The sequence below is a fragment of the Rhododendron vialii genome, chromosome 3a (genome assembly GCF_030253575.1).
Source record: "Rhododendron vialii isolate Sample 1 chromosome 3a, ASM3025357v1".
Lineage (NCBI taxonomy): Eukaryota > Viridiplantae > Streptophyta > Magnoliopsida > Ericales > Ericaceae > Rhododendron > Rhododendron vialii.
The window spans coordinates 22,780,655-22,800,147 of NC_080559.1; the positions used below are offsets into that span (position 1 = coordinate 22,780,655).

The following is a 19,493-nucleotide window of genomic DNA, read 5'->3' on the forward strand; positions in this document are numbered from 1 at the left end:
CGAAGGGAGAGAAGGACGATAAACTTGTGTATTGCTGATCAAAGTACTAGTAGTACTTATTTATTGGGTTGACATGGTGGATGAACATGATCAAAGTAGTGGATGTCGCAATTACAACGTGAAAGGAACTTGCATATGGGCTTTCTTAGGATTTCCAGTTTCAAAATGTTCTTTTTCTCCCAACAGTAAAATATGGTAATTCTATTACTGTCCTTCTACCCAATATTTTAGTTTTTGACTTTGATCACAAGGCTGTTTTTTGGGGGAAAATTTCAATTAAGCACCTGAATTTTCACCTCAATGTGTCATAAACACCTGAACTAATTGATTTTTCAAAAAAAAAACACTTGAAGTTAACTGTCGTTAAAGAATTGGGCACCCGGGTCTTATTTCCGTCCATTTGGCGACGGAAAATGCACACCTGCCCCATTTTAACACTGGCTTGGCTCTTTTTAGCTGAAAGGACATCTTTTGGAGGGAAAATGACACTTTCTATCACTTGTTTCCCTCCTTTTACGAGTTAATATCATTTTTTAAACAAATTGAACATGAATCATACCGTATGAAAGAGGATTCCCACCATCTTCACGGATGCGCCAACCCATTCTTGATTCACTCCCTGATCCTTTCAAAAAGCGAAGAATTTTTTAGACCGTGAGTTGATTAACAAAAAGTTTGCCTCATGATTTGGGCCTAGTCCCAAATCGAAAAAGGGACGTTGAAAAGTAAAGTAGAAGAGGTGTCTTTCACGTGTTTTGTGGTCATGTGCCGCTGCACGTGCTTAGTTTCCCACCAAAAGATGTCCTCTCAACTAAAAAGAACCAATTCAACGCAAAAATGGGCTAGGTGTTCGTTTTCCGTCACCAAATGGACGGGAATAAAGACTTGGGTGCTCAATTTCATTACGGCAATTAACTTCAGGTGTTTTTTTAGAAAAAATCGATTAGTTTAGGAGTGACATTGAGATGAAATTTTAGGTGCTTATTTAAAATTTTCCCTTTTTTTTTGGCCGACTAAATCATGAAGACATTTTGTGAGTGCAATTTTGTTCACAACATTACCCTCTCTCTTATTAGTTGAAATAGTGTAGGTCCTACCCATGCAATACACTTTTTGGCAAGTATGACATCACTTTGTGGTGGGATCCACATCATTTTAACCAATAGGAAGGAGGATAATGTTCACCCTCTTAAGTGGAGGATGAACAAAACTCAACTCAATTTTTGTCGTCACTGGTAAAAAAATTAGACATATTTTCTATGGTTGATTGCGTTCATTATATCTCTTGGACGTGTGATCGTGACCATGACTTATTATAGGATCAATCCAAGACTTGCAGATAATCCGTTGAGATATTGTTATTATTCAGGGATTGATGTCCTACAGAAAACGAATACACTTCTGTACAATTTACCAGCAATACGAAAGAGAATTAGCATGGCCAAAAATCTATTTTTAGGATGGGTTTTGGATATTCGATTTGTGGAGTGAATGGAAAGAAAATGTAAGGAATTTCTATCCGCATTAATCATCCAGTCTGTAAATCAAAGTTCAAAAAACAGCCTTAAAGTAGGATGCCACAATCCCAAGACAGACTCCTAAATCGAGACAAATTAAATACCGTAGTTTTTGCCTTCTATCCCCTCAAGGGCTAAAAATCAACACACACAAAAAAGGAGCATTTCCCAAACTCTCATAAGCCTAACAAATAACCCGAAACCGGGAAGATTTAGGCTGGAGCAGTCCCTCTTTTCTAGTAAAAAACTCCAAACATGAATACCGATTTTCCACCCAACCAAACCAGCGCCTGTTGACTGGACGGTGCAGCACTCATGGTCCTGAATTCCAGTCTCTAGCTTGCTCATATGGTGAGAATGGAGATTGACATAATAAAACCCTGTACCTGTGAGTTCTGAAAGAAATAATGTCTGCCATTCTTCAAGCCATTCCGGTATCCAAACAAAAGAAATTTTTCCTGGCACCATCTATTTCCACCAGCAAATACAACACTCACTTGTTCTCATAATATGCTATAATACAAACCTTTTGACACAGAAGCAGACCTCAACCAATTGTGAGACTACCAGATCTATAGAAAGCAACTCACAGATTGTCCCTCGTACTCGAAACAATACTGAATGTAAAAACTTCAGAATTTCCAAGAATTAAGGTTGACTAGAATGTACGTTTTGTAATGGCTCCAATGAGGACATATATGCATGGAGTAGAAAGGGGACACGTCCTCAGAAAAATGACGTAATATGGTAGCATTTCTCCACCTGCAATATCCTTCTTTTTATTGAGGCAGATTTTAGCTTACAAGATTATAATTATCTGTATTGTGATAGATGAGGCTCGGAAGCTTGAACATTCGCTTCCCTGAGTGCGGGCCGGTAAAAGCATCCATCTGGCTGCTAATTACAGCTTTTATGCGGAAACCCTGCTTCTGCAGCGTGTTTCTTAGTCTTGAAAGATGTTCACTGCTATCCATTTGCAGCTCCTCGCCCAATCTGCGAAATTTTCCAACCATTTCAATGGTGATGGTGATATCAAATAACAAAAAAGATTTTTAAGTTTGTTGAAAAGAAAAAAGAAATTCCAAGTTTATTTACCCCACGCATTCCAAAACACGAGGACTCATCCAAGAAGACTGAAGAGAGATCTAGTGATTCCAAAACACAGCACATTCCAAAAGGCAATGGTGCATCCAAAAGGAGTAAAGAGGTATCTATTGCTGCACTTCATCAAAGGTAATCCTCTTACACTAAAACTATTTAGGGAATCTGCTATGGCAGCGAGGAGGGATTATAGCTGAGCATAATCCCTCACAAAATTTCTATACCTTGCACTCTACAGACTAAAGAGAAACCCTTCCAAAAGGATCAGCCTAGCACAGTTCATAGGCATCCGAGCATCACACAGTGTTTCGGCAAAACAAACGAAAGATAAAAGCAAAAGAAAAACAGGAAAAAAAGTTGAAGCAGCAGCATCAGCAGATTCAACTATCTTAGGCTAGGGTGTATATTTGACATAGCTCATACAAAGTAGTGAACCTGTGTGATGCTCATCACAGAAGCTACTTGGCCCTTGCCTAAGATAGTTGAATCTGTTTTACTAAGAGAAAAAGAAAAAGAAGATGAAGGAAAAGAGAAGCGTGAATTCACGTGTATGATCAGACAATGAGCTCATCACATAAGCTATTCCAGGAAGCTTAACAAGGTTTCCTCAAGGCAAACAAATGAGTGATGAACAATATACCTTGACAAAAAACAACAAAAGGTTTGGAGTTCTTTGCCAATAGCAGAAAGGAAAAGGTCAACCATGTCCTTAGGCATTGGCTTGAAGAACACACTTGTGGAGAAAAAACATCTGCATTTAAGAACCGTATAGTAAATACTAGTAGTATCTGCATGAAATGGAACATCTAACTATAACAGATACACACAGACCTGGTATACAGGAGAATAAGCATTAGCAGCATTACGACATCATATCATCTAATACAGAACAAGGTAAACCCAATTAAACTTTTAGTATCCTTCATTTAGTGAATTTATCAGTGACAAAGAAAGGAATGAAGGGACGGTACCTCATAACCAATGAAGACCAAGCACCATACCCAGCAGAAATAAGGTGCTCTATGATGGCATTCCGTTGATTCTCAGGTTTCCTTGAGAACAAAACCAACAGCCACCCACCCTCTTGAAGTTTCGTGTACAATTTCCTTATGAACTTGTGCTTCAGATTTTCTGCCTCTCTAAGGCAATCCTCACAACCAAGAAGACTGAATCTGCACTAAGCAGACACATTAACAATCAATCTTCACAGAAGATGCTACAGAAATTTCGCGGGCAATTTTAAGGATACCCATAGTACTACTACCGGATATTAAATACAAGTTCTCGCAACTAGAAGGCAAGCAATATATCAAGCTTACAAGGAAATAGTAATCATAATGGGGGAATACATTCAGAGGCTGGCAAGGGCCAAGTAACTTCAATTACTTCCAAATCAAGACAGTTCAAGAATCCGAAAGTTCCGGTTTGGAAAACAATATTCTATTGCGAATACTGAATAGGGACCTCAACAATGGATTAAATTCTAAATGAGAAACTCTACATATTGCAAGTTTAGTTTGGAACCTATATGATGAAGCAAAGTTATATATTGACACCAAAGAGGAAATGAGCCAGCAGAGATTAAATATAACAGCTTCGCAGGAATTACCGAGACTGCAATGGATCATCATAATGAGTACTTGAAGGGAAGAAGTCATCTATGTCCATCAACACCAAGTCCAGACCATCCTCTAGTGGCTTAACACTGTTAAAATAGTCTTCCGCCATTCCTATTGTAAGATTTAGATCTCTCAAGTATTGACCTTCTTTCACGTAATAAAATGCAGTAATCTTACAGATTTCAGGGAAATCACTAACATCCACTTTATTGAGCTCAGCATGCAGAGTAAAGATCTTGCAGTAACTGTAATTTTCATATGATTTTGACGTACCAACAACTCCTGTGCACCGATTTTCACAGGAATGCAACATTACTGCTAATGCAACAAGCAAAGTTATCAACAAAACCCCGACTGTCGCAAGTGCAGCAATGAAAATAATTGCAGCAAAAGGTGTCATATAAAACCCTGTCTCCATCACATCACGGCTTTCCATACCTACATTAGACCAGAAGAACAAATCAATGCCTCATGATACAGAAAAGCCAAAGATATCATTATCAGACAATTACACATTGGGATATAGTTAAGATCACCAATAGCTTAACATGTTAATGTGCCAAACATCATAGGAAAAGAAATTTGACGAACAATCCCTCAATCATATCTACACCCTGAACTGAACAACCCATTTTTTCCCTTCTGTCAAACGATTTACCCAACTGAGGGTCCTAAACATCTTTTATATGTTTGATAGGAGCTTCCCCACCAAATGGATATGAAGGTAGTTATCATAAAAATATTGACACAATAATATTCCATCTTGAAATTTTCGCCATGAAAGCAAGATCTGACTCTAATCTTGCTGGGCAACAACTGCAAATTAACCAATCTCACTGAAACCATGCACCATTGCTTCTCTTCTCAAACAAATCAAATTACCTACCAGGGTTAACACAAGAGAAAAAAGTAGTTGTAAAAACAGCGAATGCGTACCTGAACCTCTTCCACTTGAAAGACTCTGGTTGGAATGTTCCCTCTCCGCTTGATGGGCATAGCCCGACATTGGCACTCTCAAGTAAAAGGATGACTTAACTCATGGACCGACATCCATCTAAATGATGGAAAGGATACCCAATACAGTATTACCTACAAAAATAGACAACTACTGTCATCCAAATTCAAATCGGGAACTGTTAGTAATCGAAACTTGCTGAAGCTAATTTGTGTTCGATTTACCTCCGGTCGGAAATCTGGTGAATAGCGTGGTTAGTCTCCAAGTAATATTAGTCTCCTGCAGTGAGGCAATACCAACAAGAGTATTTTCTATGATCCACAGTTCAAAGGCTTTGATTTTTGTTTTGGGGAGATAGAAAAGAGAGAGAAGGTATGCTCCGATTGTTTGTTTCGATTCCTGGAAAATGGTCTGCTACGTAGGCAGAATTCACAGCTAACTCTCATCTCCAACCCATCTCTTCTTGGATCTCAACCACTCCCATTAACCCATTCAATCCAATTGTATCTACATCCCATCCGATCCAATTTTATCTTCAGGAACCAATTACCCATTCGCTGGAAATAGACTCCGCAAAAGTTAGCTTCCCATTTTATTCAATACCAATATCACAAATCAGTTTCATTTCCTACACGGAAACATTACGAAGAAAAGAAAAAGAAAACAATGGTTGCTTCAATATACTACAGTACTACCCAGCTTATTGTCCGACTTCTCAGATGCCACAGGATGTGTAACAACCTGATGAAAAGTTTAATGTGGTCAGAGACTCAGATCGAGTCTACATCACTACACACACACACACACACACACACAAACACACGTACATACAGAGGGGAGAGAGAGAGAGAGAGAGAGAGAGAGAGAGAGAGAGGGACCTGAGAGTGAATCCGTGATATTGAAGAGGACGAACAAGCATTGCAATGAAGGGGAAAAAAAACAAAAGCTTCCCAGTGGACCCAGTGTATCTCTCCTCCTCACTCGCTGAATAAAATTAATCTTTCATTTAGAGTCCGTTTCGTTACTTTTTTTTTATGGATTGTTGATTCATCTGAATTGGATTTTTTTTAAACCAAATATTTTGAAAATAGATATTTTTTTGCAAAAAATATTTAAAAAGTTAGTTTTTTTTTATTTTTATAATGGTTATTTTTTAAAATATTTAGATAAAAGTGAAAAAAATTTACTTTTTCGATTCCTCTTGTCGAGATGAATGAATAACCTACAAATGTTTGGCGCAAAACTAACCAATAGAAAAAAAATTCAAATAAAGACAACTAACTTATTTTGCTAAAAATTAAGCGCAACACAAGTGGCAGTGATTAAGAGAAAAAGTGGGTACAAGTGTTGTTAAACAAAAGCGCTACACACATAACGGTTGTGTAAAATACAACACACAACTAATCTCTCGCCGTCCATTGCTATAATAAATGGTCAGGATTCGTTCAAACTCTTTCTCATAAAAGTTCAACTTTTTCTTGGAAGGATTTTTTTAAAATCTAAATCGTCCAAATACATTTGGACGGTCAGAATTACGCACAACCAACACAACAATTGTGTAAGTAACATTTTTGGTTGTTAAAAAGGTGACTTAAGACTTGAACAAGAATGTCACATACACACCACCTTTGGATCACAATTCTTATAGGAGTGCTACAATAGCATCCGAAGTCGTGAATCCACATGCATGCATTACAGAAAGTCTACAGTACCGATCGGGAAATCTCGATCGGAATCCCGACGTTCTACTGGGCACTCTCCGGCCACCGGATGGCCGATCCGATCCGTCCAATAATTCTAAAAAAAAAAACCGAGTGGGCCTATGCGGGAATAAATGGCATCCGACGTGTGTAAGTAGCCGATCCAAACACTCCTTTTTTGGCCGATCCAAACACAAAAATGGAGTTCTTGAATCGGCCACTTACACACGTCGGATGCCATTTATTCTTGCGTAAGCCCACTCGATTTTTTTTTATAGAATTATTGGACGTATCGGATCAGCCGTCCGGTGGCCGGAGCATATCCGGCGGGGCGTCGGGATTCCGATCGGGATTTTCCGATCGGTAACTGTAGACTTACTCCATGCATTAACCGGAGTAGCTACTAGTCGGGCCGGAAAGCGATAGATTTTGGGAGAAATTTTTCAGTGCTGGATGGGCACGGGACACGTGGTGCTTTTGCCCAATTTCGGCTATCCAATGAAGTGTTGAACGGTTCAGATCTGTTCGACTGTCGAAGGGTATTTTAGTCATTTCACCTTTTAAAATTGCCGAGCAGATCTGAGCCGTCCAATACTTCATTGGACGGCCGAGATTGGCACGAGCATCACATGTCCTGTACCCACCCGGCACTCGGCACGAGCATCACATGTCCTGTACCCACCCGGCACTGAAAAATTTCTCAGATTTTGGAGATCGTGGTTAAAAGTAGAAGGACATGTGTACAGATCGGAATGTCGGGTACGTGTTTTAAAAAGAAGAGTATTTATCTCGCCTGGGCCCACGGCATGAACACCGGAAAGGAGTGTTCTATGCCATACAGCTGTACAGTAATGTGGGGCCTACCCTCTCTGAATAATTGGATCATGGAGAACCAATCTTTTTTGTTCTTTTTCCAATAGTGGCCCTTTTCCAATTGTAGCCTAGCCTAGCCTCTCAGGAAAATTAGTACTCTCTTTCAAAACACAATCCAAACACAGATTAGTCTTGTTTTACTTTTTGCGTTACTTAAATAATTGTTTATTTCATACTCTCTTCGTCCCGGTTTGTTTGTCTCATTTTTGACTTTTTGAGAGCGTTTGACCTCTCAAAGAATTGTCTATAATTTTCAATTCGCAATGTTTTTAATACGTAATATGGATATTGTTTGATAGATCTCAATTAGTTTTATTATGCAAAATCTTCAAAATCATAAAAATATTATAAAATGAAAGATATAAGTATATTTTTGAAATACACAAATTTCGACAATTAGACAAACAAATTGGAACGGAGGGAGTAATTTATAATATTTTTTATAATTTCAAATAAGATTCATATTTAATTTAAAAAACAATATACATGAAAATATATAGCCAACTTTTTAAAAAGATTCTGAATACTCTAAACATGACTAACAATTTTGGGACGGAAGGAGTAGTAATTTTTTGCTTACCGCCTTCGTGTTAGAAATCTTCTTCACCATTTTATTTACGTGAGGCTCTTGGGCCTGCGTCAGATGGGCTGGCTCTCACATTGGGAGTTTGGGTTTGTGTGTGTGTGTTTAAAGGGTTCACTCTACCTCTCCCTAGTCAGCAATTGCCTAGGTGAGTTTGGTAGGTGAAATTACCCTCTTGTCCTCCCTCAAAAAAAAGAAGCTTCATTATTAATATGTGGTGGAGAAGGCCCCTGAAACACCTTGTGATGGTGCTCCACAAGCCCTGAATAATCACTCCTTAATGGATGCATTGATTGGCAGGATGACAAAAAAAAAAAACACTTGGCAGGATGAAAAAAAAAAAACACTTTTAAAATGACATGTTTCATTGGAGTGGATTATGGGAGTTCTCCTTATTCCTGGGCCTTCTAATTGGACTAAACAGCAAGCAAATTTGAGAAGGGAGGTGATGCAGGGAAGCATGTTGAAAAGGAAGAACACGCAACAAGGACAATCACAAATAAGTATGAACTAGAGGTGCTCCCTTTACGAACACACGATAATGAAAAAACTTCTCAAATTTTCATTAATTCAATAAAAAAATTAATTAGCCCTAAGGTTTACATCCTCATTTATAATGATACCTAGCCCTCCTAAAATATAAGAAAGAAAATATAACATATGGAAATAAAATTAACCCTTATTGTTCTTGACCAAGCAACCTACTACAAAATAGGAATACTAGATCAAATCAAATTAGGAAACTAAATACTTCTAGAAAATCTTGACAAAAATAAAAATTCCTACTAAAATACTAATTTTGAATTAATAAAATAAAAATTTTAAACTCTTAGATTAATTAGAATATTGGCATGGAGGCAGGGAAAGATGCAGGAGGTTAGGCCAACCTTGGGTTGATTTGGGCCTTGTTGGTTAGTTGATGGCCCAATAGACTACTCCACTCCAGTTAACAAGACCCGCAAGAAGTTGCAATTGTGAAAGCCAAGATCTCCACTGGTTGTGGTCATATATTGTGACAATACTAAAGCTATTTTTTAACTAGTGTTAAAAAGTGATTCTCACAAAAACTAGTGTTAAAAGTTTCTAAAATGATAATCTTGACCTACTGGTGCAATGTCATTTTAAAGCTAGTGATGTAATAAATGAGCCGAGCTCAACACTCTAACCTTGACCTACTGACTCGTTTGTATATATAGGCTTGATTCGATTACAAATGAGCCGAACTCGAGTTTTAGGCTCGTTTAGTAAACAAGTCAAGCTTGAACACTGCTCAGCTCGGCTCGTTTATACCCCTAACTACGATTGTAACGATTCCCTCCTCTTTCAAAGGAATCAATCTCGTGACTTGAAGCTGATGTGGTAAGTTGGCCAAAATCAAGGTTTGGAAAAGGCTGCTCGATCCCATGCAACCAGTGGAGCATCACTTATGGTCTTCGATCGATCTCCTCTTGGAAAGATTTGGTTAAGTGTGTTAGCTAGGTACATTGGAAGGCCTGGAAACCCTACAGCTAGCTACAGGGTCGTAGCGGCCTTCATTTATTATTACTCAATGCCTGCAGTTGCATGTTACTGTTAAACCATGCAATCTCCCAAAACACAGCAGCACTTCGCACGCTCATTAATTTGCTGCATGGTTAAGGTCATGCTTAATTTGTTTGCATGCCTTTTCTTTCTTCCGGAAGAAACTTCCAGTTAGGGGATCGTATGATGTTTCAAAATGTAATTCAGATAATGGCAGATTCGGGTTTTTAATTAATTCGAGATGTTGAATTATCTTATGACGATCAGGCGCTTATTTCTCCATTTTGTGGAATTCGACATAATAATGGGACACAATTGTTTTCACTTAGCAAACTTAAACTTGTCAAAGATCCCCTTCAATTCAAATTGCATTTGTCACTTCAATTCACGAGAGAAGGGTAGAAGTAAATTTTCATAGTAGGTTATTTCATTATTCGGCTTTTCAAAATGGACAAACCAAAATGAGACAGAGGAGTACAATGTGTTCGACTACAGAGAATGATGAGCTACAAGTGGTTCTACACAAGTGGTAAGCAACGGCAGCGAGAACACATACTAGAGAAAATGAGAGTATGTATGAATGAGCAGTGAGGATATGAAATGGAGCAAATGATTGTCAACAAGGACGGAGCGCAAAAATTCACAGTAGGGTAGGCAGACAATAAGAAAGAATTGTAACATACTTGCTAGGTGATATTATTTTTTACTGATACAAATCGTAAAGATACTACCTAGCTACAAGATTATTAGGCATACTTTCGATTAACCTATTCAATTACTAAGATATGATCATATCTAATTATAACTACACAAAATCTTATGCATCCCCATCCATTTAAAAAAGTAACATAATAATAACGATAACCAAAAAAATTAGTAAAAATAGGATTATTTTTTCTAAAAACTCTTGGTTTGGTTGGGTGTTGTATAGTTCCTTTTAATTCTCATAAAATTTTGAAACGTGGATAGCGTGGCTGTCCGGGCTCATCCGCCCCGCCCCTCAATCTGTCATTGCATGTCAAGTTAGCATCTCAAGAAATGTTTTTATGTTGTGGGAATAACGTGTGTTGTGATTGTTGTCCATGGTGCTAAGTGGAACAGAGAGGCAAATGAGGTTACATGCCCCTATATAGATGATCTTTGTGGCACTGAAACCACCATAGACAAGAACAGGCTTCTCCTATGAATGAAAACAATTCCCCAACTATAAATTAGTATATACTCTTTTGGAAAAGTTCCCTTATATTGGTGGACCTCTAACTACCACAATATACTCTTCTGGAAGCTAGCCACACCACTGTATAATCCTACCACATTACCACACTGGGCCATTCCTCTTCTCTTGCTCATGAGGATGCATTTTGCATTAGGCACTGCATTGGGCCATTCCTTTTTCGTCATTAAAAAAGAAGAAGATATGTATGTCCAGGCCTGAGCCTCCTATGACATTGTACGGTAGAAACTTATAATAAAAATTTTGGCTCCATGAAATATACCAGCAATGTTACATACACAGTATACTAATATGGTAGAGAAAAATTAACACGAGTCTTATTAACTCTTTGATTTCTGTGGGTACTTTTCTTTGTCTTTTCCCTGTTCCTAAAGTGCGCATATTCGTATCAGAAATATTTCTTCTAATTAAAATTGGATTTTGCAATCTCAGAGTCCTTAACTTGTGGTATGCAAAAGGTATGCTGCAGTATGGTATTTGGTCAAGTATCACATAAACATGACTACTACGGAAACTTGGTATTTTCTTGGGAGAGAGAGAGAGAGAGAGAGAGAGAGAGGGGGGGGGGGGGGGGGGGGGGGGGGGGGGGGGGCAGCTCCAATGTACGTTTCAATCACTTGGGCAGGGTTGCAGTCAATAGAAAAAGGCAAGAAGTTGTTTACTTCCAAAATTTATAAGTGGACAGATGACTAGTTTCTGAACTTTGTGTAATATGCAAGAAAACTTGGGACCGTATGGCTGTTTGCCTGTGCATACTCTCACCTAACAGGGTAAAAGGCTTTGAACCGAAGATTTTATATAAAAGTGAGGTGGTCAGTCATATACCTGAGTGTGCCATAAAGAGCAAGACATACACTGTCCCTCACAAAATACTCAAGTCCACAACCACACACACACACCGGGAGGGAGAGAGGATGGCGTATCGGATTCAGGCAATGGTGTTGGTGGCAACTTTCCTGTTCCCGGCATTGGCCGAGTCTTTGGTTCGCCATTACAAGTTCAGCGTAAGTCCACTCCGTCAGTACAACAGTTGTAACTAGCACAATGCCATATCATAGGCCTTGGTTTTGACAAATGAGATACGTCGCAATTTGCACAAAAAGACTATCTAGAAATGCCATGGACCAAGAAAACTATGCTTTGTTAGGAAAAAAAAAACGAGATTGCAAAAATAGATAAAAAGAAAAGAAAAAATATGCATAAAAGTGTGCAGAATTTGAGTCTATCGCCTACATTTAGACTTCATGTCGTGTGTGCCATGAATTCTGATTATTTTTACTTCATTCCATATCAGAATTAAACTCAGTTTCAAAGACTTTGTTTTTCTACTTCTTCCTTATGCATAGCTATCACACTAACGACTTGCGTACTCTAGAATGCAACATGCACTGAATTGGCAGATGCAAGTATGAAATTGCTTTGAATTATAGTGGTGAATGATGCATAGCTAGTGAAATTCAGATGTAAAACATTATTTGCATGTCACTCATTTTTTTCCCTCTCTAGTGGTTTTGTCATTCATTAACATTAGTCTTTCCGAAACTAATCCCATGTTCAATCTGTTTGGCTGTTGTATTTAGGTGGTGTTGAAGAATACAACAAGACTTTGTGCAACAAAGCCTATTGTTACAGTCAATGGGAAGTTCCCAGGGCCTACTCTCTTGGCAAGGGAGGACGATACAGTGATCGTAAGGGTCGTCAACCACGTTCAATACAACGTTACAATCCACTGGTCTGATGATCATAAGATTAATTTTTCTCGTCTGAATTTCTGTTAGTCAATAAATCACGCTGCCACCGATATGTCCATAGATGTTGATTTGGTTGTGGTAATTGACTGCAGGCACGGAGTCAGACAGTTTCGGACTGGTTGGGCAGATGGGCCTGCATATATCACCCAGTGCCCGATACTGCCCGGGCAAAGCTATATCTACAATTTCACCATCACAGACCAAAGAGGCACACTTCTTTGGCATGCGCATATCACTTGGCTCCGGGCAACAGTTCATGGCGCCATTGTCATCTTGCCGAAGCGCGGGGTTCCGTATCCTTTTCCTAAACCTGACAAGGAAGAAATCATTGTATTTGGTGAGATCTCAATTTTTAGTTTCACAGTGACACATATTGCAGCACCAATATGGACATAGGATACAGACACGACGCGACATGACACAGTCGCCAAAGGCCACGTCATTCTCCCATTTATTAAACATAGACAAGTTGACCAGTTTAAGTCCATCGAAAAATTTATAAAAAAACATATTACTTCTCAAATTAGGAATGAAAAAAAAAAAAAAACAATTACAAATGTTATGAGGATAAAGAACTTTGCAGCCATGGTGATTTGAACCCCAACTTTTTGTTTGGTTATATGAACTGCAGGGGAATGGTGGAAGGCGGATGTTGAAGCAGTACTGAACCAGGCTATGCAATCTGGTTTGGCACCAAACATATCAGATGCACATACCATTAATGGCCATCCAGGACCTTTTCCAAATTGCTCTTCTCAGGGTACTGAAATGGGGGTATACTTAACCATTTTACATAAGGAAAGTTCAAAGATCTTTCATGTTTCGGTCAGAATAACCCCTTTTGGTTCTGATAACATCACAACCATAAACATTTCTCTGAAAGACTTACTGCTTTAAAGGATAAGAGGTGTATACAAATTGCAATCTACTTAATTGGGAATTTTAGTGCGCATTCTGTATTTCCTCCTAAAAAGGTGAAGGAAATCTGATTGCTGATTTCGGTATCTCATTTCCTCTCTTCCAAAACGTGTGTGGTGTGCAGGTTACACTTTACATGTTGAAACAGGCAAAACATACATGCTACGGATCATCAATGCTGCAGTCAATGACGTGCTATTTTTCAAGATTGCCGGCCACAATCTAACCATAGTCGAAGTTGACGCCACCTATACTAAGCCCTTTAAGACCGACACTCTCTTCATCGCTCCTGGCCAAACCACCAACGCCCTCCTAACCGCAGATCAAACTACTGGCAAGTACTTGATAGCCATTTCACCCTTTATGGACACTGTAGTAGCCGTGGACAACCTAACTGCTACTGGTGCCTTAAGGTACAAAAGCACTGTATCATTCTCCCCCACGGCCCTCACAACCATCCCTCCTCAAAATGCAACGCCAGTTACAAATGCCTTCATTGATTCCCTTCGAAGCCTAAATTCGAAACAGTTTCCCACAAAGGTCCCTGTGAAGATTGATCACTCGCTGTTCTTCACAATTGGTGTTGGGATAAACCCTTGTGCTACTTGTGTTAATGGTAGCAGGGCAGTGGCAAATATCAATAATATTAGTTTTGTTATGCCAACCACTGCTCTTCTTCAAGCACATTACTATCACATAAGTGGCATTTTCACTGATGATTTTCCTGGAAACCCTGCGATTCCTTATAATTATACTGGCAACCCACCGTCGAATTTGCAGACTATGAACGGTACTAAGGTTTATAGAGTGGCCTTTAATTCGACGGTCCAAGTTGTACTCCAGGGTACTGCTTTTTTAGCACCGGAAAGTCATCCGATCCATCTTCATGGATTTAATTTCTATGCAATTGGGAAGGGAGTAGGGAACTTTGATCCGGTGAATGATCCGAAGAAATTTAATCTTGTTGATCCTGTTGAGAGGAATACAATAAGTGTACCGACTGGTGGATGGAGTGCTATTAGATTCAGAGCAGATAACCCGGGTAAATCTTGGTCATTCTCTTTTGTTCCATTCTCTCTTCTTTTTGTTTTTAAAGAGAAATTCCTGCACATTTTTAAGGTGGGTGAAAGGGATAGCGAAGAGGGGAAAATAGTTATTTCTTTTTTTGCTAAGCAAAGTTAAGAGTCATTTTTCTGATAAGGAGATTGCATCTCAAGGTCATGTTTATTTGCTGGCTTCCAAAAATGTCGCATTAAGCCAAATTCAAGAAATCTGCTCAAAATCTCAGCCCAAGAAACAAAACAAAAACTTAGAAACAACACTTTTCTTCAATTTTGATTTCCTTTCTTTGCCCTTTCCTTTCAATTTTGAATGGCCCTTTTCTTTTTCTCTTTTTAATTTTGTGATTATGATTTTGTTTTCGTAGGTGTCTGGTTTCTACATTGTCATCTGGAAGTACACACAACTTGGGGACTTAAGATGGCATTTGTGGTGGACAATGGAAAAGGCCCAAATGAAACAATTCTACCCCCACCCACTGACCTTCCAATGTGTTAGCAAATGCAAATTTATGGCTTATTCTCAACCATTTGTGGGATTACAATTGCATCCGTAGAGGTAGAAGAAAACAAGAGTGCTGGTAGCAAGCGATTTAACGGGTAGCGAATAAAGGAGTGGCGAAAATGAGTTGATTTTCTGTTATGTTGCAGAATTCCATTTTGATTGTGAAACTTGTGTTTGGATTTAATGTACAAGTATACTTTGTGCTGATTAGAATTGTAAAAGAATGGGAACAGCAGCTGTGTTTGACTTCTGAAATTACTACTTCATGAATCAGCACTCTCAGGAGAGGGTATGTCTTTTCTCTTGGAGAACACACTGGCGGGAACATTTCAAATCAGTGCCTCGAAATGGAAGTTTTCTCCTTTTAAGTTAAGTCAAAAGAACGCAGCCTAAATATTTGGCCGCAAAAGTGAACCAGTTGTAGCATTATAATCTGATATGTGTGTTTAAGATGGATGATAGTATCATGAATTTTTTTGACCTTACGATACCAACATCTAGTCATATATGCGTCAAAAATTCAATTATGTCCTTGTAGCTAGGGGTGTTAAAAAAATCGAAGGACTGAAAATCCCATAATCTCCATATGCATATAGGTATCCATTGATCAAAAAATTGTTTAACTGATAGACTCACTTATAAGAAACTTTTAAAAAAAGAAGATTTACAACTAATCTTTTCATCATAAATTATGGGATTTCTAACAGAGAGAGATGGTTAGTTTGTTCTTAGAGGCATGCAATGGGGAGATCATGTGCAACTAAAGTGAGTGTGATTTACATAATTTTTCTATGATTTTACTTTCTTACGTATCCAAAAAAAATTCATGGATTTCTGTGGTTTTAGACGTCGTTTACAGATTTGTTGAGGTTCTCATGAGCACACCATACATCAACCAAGGTAATGGCATGAATTTAATCTATAGTAATGTTTGCTCACGCGATGTGTGATTTTTCCCTAATCTTAATTTGATTTTTGCCTAATCTTAATTTGATACAAGCTTTTGTTAATTGAGAATGAGCTTTCTCTATTATCTATTGACAGATATCAATGTTTGGATTGCCCTCTTCATAATCGCTTTTTGGGGACATGTAACGACCCTGATTTTTGGTAAATAAAAATTTCGTTAAATATTTGAATTTTATTTTAATTACTTGAATTTCCTTTAAAATTCCTTTTTAACTTTAATAATCCGTCATAACTAGATTTGAGGCTTATAAAATTATATTTCTTTGCACCGGACAATCTAGTCATTTTCAAAAGACAAATGTACTTGTAGAAACACTTGTATATTTTTCTAGTGTATAAAATAAAATCTTAAATTATATTTCTTGACTAGAAATCCTACGTGGCAAATAGAATTAGTTTTCAACTGATTAGTTGGAAGAACCGAACTACCAATTCATCTAGTTACAATCTCCTAACCATAGATGAACTTTTACCCATTGGACAATAAAAGTTAGGGAAACTTTTATCCATTGGACAATAGAAAATCTAGATTTTCTATCAAAGATATTTTGTGCTAGATTTGATAAAATACTCATATATAATTGTATATAGACTTATATACACATGCCTACAAGACATTTGGTTATTTTAAATATTTTTCAAATATATATTACCTTATTCCTTTTAACCATTGGTCAAAAAATGCAAGGGAAAATACTATCCATTGGATTTTTCATGTGATTATATCTTTAAAGATATGTATATATGTACCTTATAATATATTGCCCTAAGATATTCTAAGTACATAATCTAGTATTATAATGAAACATGTGCCTATTAAGTTATTTTAATAGGAAATTTTGACTTTATAATTTTTTATTGGATACTTGGAAATCTTACTAGATTTCATAGTATTATTATATATATACTTGGACATATGTGTGTGTGTGTGTGTATGTATGTATGTATATATATATAGTCCGGATCAAGTCCACACCCTTACGGTCCGCACCTCCCCTTTTTCGATTGAATTTCGATGATCCAAGCCGCTCAATGTGATCAGAACGTGATTTTAAGGGTACCCGCGTGAAATCAGCAAAAAAAAAAGACCGGGAAGGGCTTGACCTGAGCAATTTTTTTCTGAACGGTTCAGAAAAAAATTGCTCAGATCAAGCCATTTCCGGTCATTTTTTTTGCTGATTTTACGCGGGTACCCTTAAAATCACGTTCTAATCACATTGAGCGGCTCGGATCATCGAAATTCAATCGAAAAATGTGAAAAATGAGGAGGTGCGAACCGGAGCTTCGGTCCACACCTCTTGACTATCTCCTCATTTCTCCCATTTTCCGATCGAATTTCGATGATCCGCGCCGCCCTATGTGTTTAAAACGTGATTTTAAGGGTACTCGTGAGAAATCGACAAAAAAAATGACCAGGAAGGGGCTTCATCTGAGCAATTTTTGTTTGAACCGTTCGATAAAAAACAAACTAAAACTGCTCGAATGAAGCATTTTCCGGTCATTTTTTTTGCTGATTTCTTGCGGGTACCCTTAAAATCATGTTCTGAACACATTGAACGTCTCGGATCATCGAAATTCAATCGGGAAAGGGAGGTCCGCATTTTATTAAAATGAAGTGGTTCTTACGGGAGACGGACTGTGTATATATATAAGGACATGTGTTTAATAGATTTGTTTATTAGGAAAATCTTGGCCTAAGAAATCTTAAAAGATTATATTGTACCTTAAGTACATTCTTATATATATATACAGTCCGAATCTCTTAAGGGATCCCGCACGGCCTTACCGTGCGGGACTCCCCTTTCCCGATCGAATTACGACGATCCGAGCCGTTCAAAGTGATCATAGCGTGATTTTAAGGGTACCCCCGAGAAATCAGCAAAAAAAATGATCGGGAAAGGCTTCATCCGAACAATTTTTTATTGAACGGTTCAGTAAAAAACTGTTTGGATCAAGTCCTTCCCGATTATTTTTTTTGCCGATTTCTCGTACCCTTAAAATCACGTTCTGCACACTTTGAGCGGCTCGAATCGTCGCAATTTGATCGGAAAAGGGGAGTCCCGCACGGTAAGCCCGTGCGGGATCCCTCATTGGATCCCGAGTGTATATATATATTACTTGGATATGGAAGTACATATATATATGTGAGAGAGAGAGAGAGAGAGAGAGAGAGAGAGAGAGGGGGGGGAAGGGGAGGGAGAGAGAGAGGAGGGCCAAGAGAGGGAGAGAGAGAGATTGCCGAGAGAGAGAGAGAGAGAAAGAGAAAGGAAGAGAGAGAGAGATTGGATTGTACCTTGATCCTCCATGATCTTCTTACATCCTTTCAATCTATGCTTATATATTTCTCCAAGCAAAATCTGTCTTTCAATGTCCTTTTAATCACCAAATTTTGTACAACCCCTTCTTTCCTCCACCAATCTTTCCAAAATCAAACCCAAAGTACCAAATCTAGCCATGCAAGCCTAGAACTAGGTGGGAGATGTGCAAGCAGCCATTGACCTAACCTATCAAGTTTTCAATCAAGCATGAAAGGTGAGAAAAAGATGAGATATATATAGAGAAAGAGAGATTCGGGTGGGAGAGGGAGAGGGAGAGAGGAGAGCCTTGGCCTATAAATAGCAAGCTCACCCAAGTCATTTCTCACACCTTCATTCCTTGCTCCAACTTCTCTCTAGAAATTCTAAGCTTTCTAAGTACCAAAGTTCAAAGTTCTTAAGTTTCTTGAAGTTTTTGAGAGCTACCACCAAACCACCTCCAAAAACCACCCATAGATCTTTAAAGTAGCCTAGTTTAGTTAACAAAGTTGTTTCTAGGAAGAGAAAATTCATCTCTCTTCCTTTCGAAGCACTTCGGAGCCGTTACGCCACCGATTCACAAAACCGACGACCTATTCTCAAAACCGACCAACTGCCAAGAAGTAAAGTAGAGTCCATAGTCCACTAACTCTACGTATAATATAGAACCGTATGTTGAAAAGTAGAATGTCTTTAGTTCAAAGTATGAATATCCTTAACCGTTTTCCCTAAGTAGATAAGGTTATCTATCGTTCATAAGAGTTAGAATGCATGTTTGTCAACAAGTTTATCGTGCTAATGGAAGTGTGCGCATGTTGAATAAATGACTTTTACTTTAATAAACATATGTTTATTTGAACTTCTTGTAGCAGGCCGAGCAAAATGGCTCGTGTCA

The 19,493-nt window shown here is 38.3% G+C and overlaps 2 protein-coding genes across 2 annotated transcripts; one reads left to right on the forward strand and one right to left on the reverse strand.

The window, feature by feature from the left end:
• Positions 1-1,918: 1,918 nt before the first annotated feature.
• LOC131320502 (uncharacterized protein At2g39920) lies at positions 1,919-6,207 on the reverse strand. The gene is made up of 6 exons (XM_058351217.1): positions 6,071-6,207; positions 5,417-5,933; positions 5,174-5,326; positions 4,228-4,675; positions 3,590-3,790; positions 1,919-2,510 (listed from the first exon to the last, which is right to left on the reverse strand). The coding sequence occupies exons 3-6, from the start codon at positions 5,241-5,243 to the stop codon at positions 2,312-2,314; spliced, it is 918 nt and encodes a 305-aa protein (XP_058207200.1). The 5' UTR covers positions 5,244-5,326; positions 5,417-5,933; positions 6,071-6,207; the 3' UTR covers positions 1,919-2,311.
• A 5,504-nt stretch (positions 6,208-11,711) lies between these two features.
• On the forward strand, positions 11,712-15,820 carry LOC131320500 (laccase-4-like). Its single transcript, XM_058351215.1, has 6 exons — positions 11,712-12,107; positions 12,684-12,835; positions 12,947-13,191; positions 13,486-13,614; positions 13,897-14,814; positions 15,199-15,820. Exons 1-6 carry the CDS (start codon positions 11,838-11,840, stop codon positions 15,327-15,329), a joined length of 1,845 nt encoding a protein of 614 aa, XP_058207198.1. The 5' UTR covers positions 11,712-11,837; the 3' UTR covers positions 15,330-15,820.
• Positions 15,821-19,493: the final 3,673 nt, after the last annotated feature.